The sequence below is a fragment of the Nannospalax galili genome, unplaced genomic scaffold (assembly GCF_000622305.1).
Source record: "Nannospalax galili isolate Female #2095 unplaced genomic scaffold, S.galili_v1.0 scaffold227, whole genome shotgun sequence".
Classification (NCBI taxonomy): domain Eukaryota; kingdom Metazoa; phylum Chordata; class Mammalia; order Rodentia; family Spalacidae; genus Nannospalax; species Nannospalax galili.
The window spans coordinates 8,724,307-8,734,862 of NW_008360303.1; the positions used below are offsets into that span (position 1 = coordinate 8,724,307).

General features: G+C 37.4%; 1 protein-coding gene across 8 annotated transcripts in view; it reads right to left on the minus strand.

Moving 5' to 3' along the window:
* Positions 1–10,556, minus strand: part of Swt1 (SWT1 RNA endoribonuclease homolog) — a 117,110-nt gene that overhangs the window by 11,180 nt on the left and 95,374 nt on the right. For 7 of the 8 annotated variants that reach the window (XM_029559226.1, XM_008824277.3, XM_029559228.1 and 4 more), the window contains one exon: positions 63–129. The exons of the other annotated variant lie outside the window; for it this stretch is intronic. In XM_029559226.1, coding sequence (XP_029415086.1) covers positions 63–129 — 67 coding nt within the window. The remainder of the gene's footprint in view (positions 1–62; positions 130–10,556) is intronic. 8 annotated transcript variants of the gene reach the window in all.

A 10,556-nucleotide genomic window follows, 5' to 3' on the forward strand; every position in this document is an offset into this window, starting at 1 on the left:
TCCTATTTATATTCAAATGATATATAAATATTATATGAATAATAGATAAATATGCCTCATACCTCATACTTGATTAGGAAGTTATAGAGAGTTTCAACATCCTGGTAATTACTGTTGGGAGCCAAAATCCTAAAAATAAATTAATGAATTAATTAAATGATCCATGGAAACTAATGATTAAGAGAATATCAACTTGGATTTTCTCCCCCAAACTTACCTATATCAGTTTACTAGGCCGTTCAAAGGTTTATAACTTTTTTTTTTAATTATTTTTTAAGTTTTATGTGTATGACTGCTTGCATGAATGTACATAAGTGCACCCATACATGCAATGCCCAAAAAGGCTAGAAGAAGGAATTGGATTGCCTGGAACTGGAGTTTCAGACAGTTGTTAGCCACCACACTTGAGTGCTGGGAACTGAGCCTGGGTTCTCTAAACCATTAACTTAATTTAGTCAAAATCAATTTGTTACAATATTTTGGCTAATGTAATACTTACGCCATCAACTAATCAATAATCACAAACATTCTTTTTTTGTTGTTTTGTTTTAGCTTATTGAGACAAGGTCTTATGTAGCCCAGATTGGCCTCAAACTGGAAAGGTAGCCAGGGTTGGCCTTGAACTCCTGATCCTTCTGCCTCTACCTCCCAAGTTCTGGGACCACAGGTATTATGCCTCTGTGCATATGAATTTATAGTTCACAATTTGTGTTACACTAACGCATAGTGCTCAAAAGGTAGATAGAAATGTGAAGTGCATTTAACACTCCATATCTTTTAAGCTATCGACAAAACTTGAAGATTTCCTGTGGTAAGGTTCAACAAATTTAGACAGACAACAAAGAAACTATCAGGCATATAAAGATTTGTGGCCAAATTTAAATAATAATGAACGATCAGCACAGTGCTCTATGAAACTCAGTAGTTATGGTGGCTTGAATGAGAATATCCCCACATAGGCTCAGGTATTTCAACACTTCTTCCCCAGGTAGTAGCCCTTTTTGGGGAGGTCATGGGATCTTCAGGAGGTGCAACCTTGCTGGAGGAAGCACGTCACTAGGGACAGAGAGTTCACAGCATTTCCCTACTTCTAGTTTGCTCTCTCTGCTTCGTGTTTGTGGTTGAAGATGTTATCTCTCAGTTTCTTGTTCCAGCCATCTGCTGCCATGCCTTCCTTACCCATTATGGATTCTAAAGATCCTAAGTCTTTCTTGTTCCTACAAAAGACAACATGGTCACATTCTTAAGAGCAACACCCCACTTCTAGTACCAATTTCTGCATTAGTTACTTTCCTGTTGCTGTGATAAAACACCATGACCAAGGCAACTTAAGGAAGAGTTTACTTGGGCTTACAGTTCCAAAGGGATAAGAACCCACCATGGCAGGGAGGCATGGCAGCAAGAAGCAGCAGCTAAGAGATTACATCTTCAACTGCAAACACTGAGAGAATGAACTAAAAAAGTGGGGTAAGGCTATGAATTCTCAAATTCCACCCCCCAGTGATATACTTCCTCCAGCAAGGCCACATCTCCTAAACCTCCCCAAACAGCATCACCCCCTGGGGACAAATACCTGAGCTTATGGGGCAAATTTCTCATTTAAGCAACTACAACAGTTAATCAGACTATGCCAAACACTAAACACTATGGAGGTAGCACTAAACAAACGTTAGAAACAGAATGAAAATACAGGATTTTCCCCTTCTAATAGAAAAGTATTAATTCCTTTTGTAAACTAAATACTTTTTAACCTTTTCAGTATGAAGAATTGTCTTTTGAAACAAAGAAAAGATAAACCAGTGCTATGATTATCCAAGTGATTCTAAGTTACTGTCTGTCTTAATCTGCCTAGCTGTATGACCTTGTATAAATTATTAACTTTCATATTATTTTATTTTCCTATTTGTTAAATAAGAATAATATTAAGTCTGTTTCATACAGCTATTGTAAGAATAAATGAGTTAATATAAGAAAAACCTTTGCCAGGTGTGGTGACTTATAACCCTAACACTTCAGAAACTAAGGAAGGGAATTATCTCAACTTTAAGGTCAACCTTTGCTTCACAGTGAGTTCCAGGGTACCCTGGGCTATTGACCCTTGTCTCAAAATTAAGTGAATAAATAAATAAATAAAAAGAAAATAAAGACTTCTTTCTTATTTATTGTGGGTATAGTTTAAGAGCTCTTTGAGACAGAGTCTCATGTAGCGAGGCTAGCTTTGGATGCCTCATCCCTGCACCTGGCTCAGAAAAGCCTTTATAATAGTGTCTGGGATACAGCAAATGCTATATATGTAAATTATAACAGTAACAATGACTACCACCGTCATCTTCACCTAGGTTCAAGCTGTCAAAAGAAGTCAATGATACTGAAACTAAAGAGAAATCAAGCCATTTTATTAACTCTTAAATTCCAAGTGGCTTTTTAAAAAATATTTTGTTATTTTTATTTTATGTGTGTATTGCCTGCATGTAGGTAAGTGCACCCATGTCGTGCAATGCCCACGAAGTACAGAAGAGGCTGTCGGATCCCCTAGAACTGGAGTTACGGGCAGTTGCTAGCTGCCATGTGGGTGCTGGGATTTGAACCCGGGTCTGCAAGAACAGCCAGTGTTCTTAACCACTGAGCCATCTCTCTAGCCCCCAGGTGGCTTTTAATTTCAACAATGTCCCTAGAGTCCATATGTCCTTGCCAAACATGATGTAAGAGGAAAGCTAATTGATCTAAAATTTTTTCAATCTACTTTTAAACTATGAGTCCTTATTATACTTATGAGACCCTTTATAAACATTTTAGGCCATAAGCAAAGTTCTTTTTTTTTTTTTGTCTTTTTGAGACAGGATCTCCCTGTAGCCCCAGCTGTCCTGGATTCACTATGGAGACCAGGCTGGCCTTGAACTCACAGAGATCCGCCTACCTCTGCCTCCTGAGTGCTGGGATTAAAGGCGTGCGCCACCATGCCCGGCCCATACTCAAAGTTTTAAAGGTGCTCTGCTCACTTAGAAGGGGCTCATCCAGTATATCTTTAAAATGTACAAAAATCTGAATAGTTCCAGTTTCATGGGAAAGGTTTTCTCCCAATAAGTAACTTTAAATTCTTACTCTCTTCAGCTTCAGGTAATCAGCATTTGAATGAACATCTATGAGATCAATTATATAATTCAAAATACTAGAAGAAAGAATTCTGAATATTTTTACCATAAAGAAATGATAAATGTCCAAGGAGATATTTTTTTTACCTGATTTAAGCATTACACAATACCCCCAAATATGTAATTTATTATGTTTTTGTAGATTAGCTAAAATCTAAAAATGAAAACAAAGCTATCTCAATAAGTTAAACCAACCTTTTAAAAATAAAATGAGAAATAAACTAGTACACTCTTATTTGTAACTCTAACTTTTTTTTTTTCATTTTGTTATTTTCCTTTTATGTGTATGAATGCGCTGCCTGCATGTATGTAAGTGCACCTATGTTGTGCAATGCCTGCAGAGGTCAGAAGAAGGTGTTGGATCCCTGGAACTGGAGTCAGGTTGCTAGTTGCCATGTGGGTGCTGGGAACCAAACCCGGGTCCTCTGCAAGAGCAGCCAGTGCTCTTAACCACTGAGCCATCTTTCCAGTCCTGTAACCCTTACCTTGTAACCCAGCAAAAACTATCAGCGGTGTGGAATACTTTATATCTGGTATACTTTCTGGCTTTAGAAATAACCCAAATTGTCAAAAAGAGTAGAGAAATAAGAGCAAACAAGATGTTTTATATTAAGAGTCTTATTGGGGCTGGAGAGATGGCTCAGTGGTTAAGAACACTGACTGTTCTTGCAGAAGACCCAGGTTCGAATCCCAGCACCAACATGGCAGGTAACAACTGTCTGTAACTCCAGTTCCAGGGGATCCAACAGCCTCTTCTGTCTCCATGGACACTGCACTACACGGATGCACTTACCTACATGCAGGCATAACACTCATGCACATAAAATAAAAATAATAAACTATTAAAAAAAAATCTCATAAGCTCCAAGCTGATATCACAAAAGTACATACATAATTACAGTGTAAAATTACCATTATTTTGCTTTGAAATACTTTGTTTAAAGAAGAACTGGTTAGAACTAACTAGCCATTTGTCTAGAGCAGTAAGCTATATTCCAATAAAAAATAAAATAATTTCTTATTCTTGCTTTCAAATCAGCAAAAAAACAAAATATTTTAACCTAATTTTGATTTTATTTGTTTCAACAATTTTACTGAGATATGCATAGTCACCCTACTATAAATGGTTTTATATACCATAGAACACATTCATTTTAACAATTCAATTATTTGAAACAAATTTACATATCAGTTCCACAATCACCACAACCTAACTTCAGACCATTCCCTTTGCCTCAAAAAGATCCCTCTGGCCTCTTTAGTCTTTGTTCTCACCTTCAAACCCAACTTCCAGGCAACCACTAATCTCTCTGTCTGGACTACATTCATTTCTTCATTTCCAACTCCATTCCATCTTATCTTTACAAAATCATGGGTACAACTGTAAATAACAGCATATTATATGAATTCAGAGGATGATACTCCAGTGGATAATGTCTTTTACAGTATTTGATGAGTAAGAAAAAAAGTAAAACACATATAAAAGATGCCCATAACAGAATTGATCCTTTGATCTCTTACTCAACAAACATTTGGGTCCTACTACGAGCTATATTCTGTTCTAGGCCCTTGGATATAACAGTTAACAAAAAGATGAAGGCTCACAGTAAACCATACCATAACTGTTCTCAGGAGCATATGAAAGAATAAAATTCTAGCACAGGTAAATGAAAGCAGAAATATCTCATTTTATCCATTCAGCAGTTTTTACTCACTCTTTAGTAACTACTTGTAAAAAAATAAACAGAAAATTAAAGTTTGTAAGAAAGAAGCTATTTTGTTCTAAATGAAAACACTTATTTACATAAAGTATATTGGTATGTCAACATTGATAGATTGTATTATTTTTATAATCAGAATAAAACCATACATGCTATTTTTTTGTTATTTCAAAAGAATGGTTTAAGGTAATCGGAGTTTAAAACATGCTAGACTGTCTATTAAAATGAACTCTAAAGAGGGGATTAAAATTAGACTTTATTACATTCTACCTACCCTGAGTTTATGAGAATGGAATTTGTGCTGGTATGAAAAATTACAAACATACTGGAAGTATGGCTTGTGAGAAATGTGTAAAATATAGCTCAGCAGTTAAAAAGTGCTTACTACTCTTCCAGAGGACCTTAGTTAGGTTCCCAGCACCCAAACCGACAGGCTCACAACCACCTTTGACTCTAGTTCCAGGGAATCTAACACCCTCTTCTAGCCTCTGTGGGCACCTGCAAAAACATGGTATACAATTAGAAAAGCAGGCATACACTCATACATATAAAATAAATCTTTTTAAAATGTGTAAAAAATAAAATGGAAAAATATTTTATGTACTGAGTTATTTAAGCAAATAGAATTTGACCTGGTTTATGGACTTTCATGCCTCATAATACCTCCTATAAAAATTCTTGAGAGGTCAGTCTTCTCCAAAGTTCTTTCATTGTTTTTTTCCTTTATAAAATCAAGAACGCAAAAGAGTCTTAGAACGAAAGTCCTCAAATTACCCTTCAATGGCAATTTTAAAAAAAAGATTTGTTTCTTAATGTGTGTAAGTGCCCTTGGTGGCCAGAGGTGATGGTGAGTCACTCAACATAGGTGCTAGAAATCAAACTTAGGTCCTCTGCAAGAGCAGTATGTACTTTAAACTTCTAAACCATCTCTCCAGCCCTCAAAAGCATATTTTAAAATGAAGAATAAGGGTCTGGGGAGATGGCTCAGGGATTAGGAGTGCTTAATGTTCTTGCAGAAGACCCAGGTTTGGTGCCCAGCCCTCATATCAGGTGGCTCACAACAACCTATAACTTCAGTTCCAGGAGATCTGATGCCTTCTGGCCTCCTTGGGCACCTGCCCACACATACATGGTGCACATAAACTCATAGAAGCACACATACACATGCATAAATAAAAAACCAAATTTTAAAAAATGTAAGGAGGCAGGACAGAAGACATTGGGGAGACTGCATACTGCTCTTGCAGAGGACCCCAATTTGGTTTCCAGCACCACTGGATACCTCACAACCACCTGCAACTTCAGTTACAGGGATCGGATGTTAGTTTTTGGCCTCTGTGGGCAATGCACTGACATACATACACATACACACTTTTACTAAGAAAAAAAAATTTTTTTTTGTCTTTTTGAAGCAGGGTCTCCCTGTAGCCCCAGCTGCCCTGGAACTTACTATGTAGACCAGGCTGGCCTTGAACTCACAGAGATTTGCCTACCTCTGCCTCCCAAGTGCTGGGACTACAGGCATGAACCACTATGCCATATCTAACTATAGGTTCTTAATAAAGATTATTTTAAGGGTAAAAATTCATTATTCTCGATTATAGGTGAGAATAACAACTAAGATTCATGTCTGAACTTACTGCCTCTAATCCTTTCCTATTCTTTATTGAACCCACTGCTACCTGTATTTTACTCTGTTATTCTACCCAAACAGTGTTTTCAGGATTACCAAAGACATCTTTGATCTGCTAATCCAGTGGCCTAGTCACCATTTGGATACAGTCATCATTTACTTCCCCTTAAAACCATTCTTTATGTGGCTTTTAGGACACATCTCTAGCTAGTTTTTCTCATCCCTCTGATAGCTACTATTTACTATCTTTAAATAAAATTTTTTGGTTCATCATCATGGTGCATGTGAGAAGCAGAGGCAGGCAGATCTCCAAATTTGAGGCTAACCTGGTTTACATAGGAAGTTTCAGCCCAGGCAGGCCTTCATAGTAAGACCCATCTTAAAAAACAAAACAGCTGGGCATGGTGGCGCATGCCTTTAATCCCAGCTTACTTTTCAGAAAATGACATTTTTATTTATGAATATATCTACATTTGTCATCTTAAATCAGTAACATATTAAACTCATGGTATTTGCTAAAATACATATTATATTGAGAATTATAGTCCATAAAGGAAAATTCTAAGGCATACTTCCCCATGTTCAGGTTGCATACAATCTTGAACTTTCATTTTAGAATAAGTTTTGAGACTAAAGTTCATATGTTATTTACAAATCAAGACTGACCTGAATGTACTTTGGTTCTCTATAACAGCATCAGTAACAGTACCTAAGGACTTACTGAACACTTACTCCAAGTCTGAGCTGTTTCACATGTATCATCTCTCTAAATATGGATATGTGCTGGATCAAGTATCTTATTTTTCTCCACCTTAGTTCTCAACTGTGAAATGTGGATAAACAATGTTTATCTCATAAGGGTACTCCATGAATTAACTTCTATAGTGTTTAGCACAATACCTGGCACAGAGCACATGCTCAATAAATATTAGTTGTTATGGAAGCTAGTTTTCAGATGTAGAAACCAAGAGTCAGATTCTTAAAATACTTGCCAAAAATTATACAGTGAATAGTGGTAAATGATTTTACTGGTTTGACTCTAACCCCTGTTCTTTCTACCAACAAAAATAAGTTACCACCAATGTTTGCCTTTAAATGATTTTCACAAAATCAAATTAAAATGGCCATTTAAAAAAATAGTTAAAAGAGATTGATTTTATGTGAAAGCAAGAAACCCTCTTTATGTTTTATCAAATGCTTCTGGTAATTTATTTCATGTTCAAACACTGAATCTTTGTGGCTGTTATCTTTTTCTCAAAGCCACCAAGCAGGTTGGAAACATAAGTAGAGCGTGGTGACTTATGCCTAATGAGCCTTGTCCTTGGGAAGTGGCAGATGGTAGGAAGATCAGGAGTTCAAGGCCATCTTGAGCTCAAGGCAAGCCAAGGCTACATGAAACCCTGGCTCAAAAATTTTTTTAATTAAAAAAAAAAAGACTAAATTTTAAGAACTAATGTATTAAAGTAGACTAAATATTTAGAGTTTTTAAAAATCAAATAAACCTTTTCTCCTATTTAGGAAAACAAAGTAGCAGATTCTAGAGCAGGAAAATAAGTGCAAATATTCAGGTTAATATTTAATTCTAGAAACTTAAAAGAACATGTTCTGAATATTTACAAATCATTACTTTCATTCCAAAAACTGAACAAATTACAGTTTCTTTTGACAACAAAAAAGTTTCACATTAATATAATATTTGAAATAGTCTTTGAGAGTAAAAAAAAATAAATAAATTTTAAGTTACTGTATTACTCAGTGGTAGGGCACTTGCCTACCATGCACAAGGGTCTGGATTCGATAGTGAGCACCCCGAGTAACTGCATGAAATCAAATGAAAGCATCCTATTAAAGATATTTTTATGTTTACAGTTACAAAAATGAATCAAGATTTAAATATTACTATGAACCTTTTATTGTTATTGAACATAGTATTTATTCAGCATTTCCCAAATACCAGAGATTCAATCTATGCTATATCCTTTAATCCCTGCAATGGTTAAAACACTGTAAAATTCAGTTTTACAAATTAGTAAACAAACACAAAAATGTTGAATTCATCTGTCTAGGAGACAGAGCTAGTAAGTGATTAGAACTAGGATCCAAGCCAGGCGTGATGGTGAATGCCTTTAGTCTCAGCAGAGTTAGGCGGAGCTCTGTGAGTTCAAGGCCAGCCTGGTCTACATAGTGAGGTCCAGGCCAGCTGGGGCTACAGGGAGACCGTGTCTCAAAAAAAACAAAAAAAGAAGAAAAAACAAAAAGAACTAGGATTCAGGTTCAGATCTTTATGACCCCCAAATCGCTATCCTAATTTTAATGAAGTAACATGTAGGATAATATATGATGTATTTTAGGAATGATGAATTTGAGATCCTGGGTAAAAACTTACTAACAGTGGCGGGGGCGGGGCAGGGGGAGAACTGGAGAAAATATGTCTTGGCTCTTAAGCACTTTTTTGGTTATTTATTACAAGTAAAAGTAAAATTATGCTTTGTGTACTTGATTTGGTGAAATCAGTCATGTAAATGTGAGAGATCCACTAGCTCCAGGAAAAAAGTTGAAAAAATACTATAAATAATTAAGCGATGTTAAAGAGAAAAATGGATGCTGCTTCCCTGGGCCTGCACCACCCTCCACATGCCTCTCTCCTACCTGCAGGCCTCTCTCTGGGGTAAGTCCATTGCGCCCTCCACGCCTGGATTCCCCCAGCCCCATTCACTCTAGCCTCTCTCCCGCCTTTCTCTCCTCCGAGTTTGGGCCCTGCCCCATTCCTTGTCTTGGGGCCCCAGACACCTGGGGAACCAATACTGCTTCCTGATCCTTTTCATCCAGACCAACATCCTGCCTTCTCTGGGCCCCAGGATCACTGCTTCTGGACCTGGCCCCGCCCTCACCAGCCTCTGATTCCCTGGGCCTGCACCACCTGCCAGCCTCTTTCTGGGACACAGGTGCTGACCTTACTTATTCCTGATCCTTTGCATCCAGACCAACCCAGCTCCTCAGTGCAGTCCCCAGGAGTCCTTGTGGCCTCTTCCCGCCCTATAGGACACTGCATCTCTCTGGGTGGGACAACCACCAGCTGCCCTACACCAGCATCTTTTCTGGGCCAGGCTCCAAGGCCAGTCCAACCCCCAAATTCCTGAGGCCAAAATCGTTCCTGGAGGGATCCAGAACTTAGGAGAAAGCCTGAAATTATCTGACCCTCATCTGAATTGGGCCTCTGTGGGAATTCCTGAAAACAAAATCAATCCAGCCACTCCAATATAAAATCAAAAGAGAGAACCAGAAGCTTAGATGAACCAGCTTTTCATGCCCAAAAAGTAAACCACAAAGGCACATAGAGTTCACAAAAAGAAGTAGATCTAAACTTGAAGGCCTGAGTTTCACACAAGAATCAGAAATTACAAAAGAAATTCACATGTCAAAATCACAGAAAAAAAATAACATGAAAAACCAAAATAACATAGCCCCACCAAATACCAATACTCCTCTAGAGGACTACAATGAGAACCCCCTAGTGATAATGCAAGACATGGAACTCAAAAGAACAATTATAAACACGATAAAATAATTCAGTGAATTTAAAGAGCACGCAAACAAATCAAAGAACTGAAGGAAGATAGGGATAAACTTCTGAATGAATTCAAAAAAAGAAGTAGAAATATTGAAGAATACTCAGGCTGAAATGAAGAAGGTAATGAAACACTCAGTAAGCCAATTAGAAATGAGAGGAGAAAGCCTCACCAATAGGATCAAAGAAATGGAAATCAGAGTATCAAGGCTGGAAGATGAAGTGGACGAACTACACCACTCAAGAAAAGAGTATGAAAAATTTAAGAAATCACAAGAATGAAATATGCAGGAATTGTGTGGCACCATAAAAAGACCAAACGTACGAATCACAGGCATACAGGAAGGAGAAGAATCCCAAGATAATGGCATGGACCAGATCTTCAACAGAATCCTGGAAGAAAATTTCCCAAACTTAAAGACATGCCCATACAAATACAAGAAGCGTATAGAACACCAAACAGACAGGACCAGAAAAGAAAC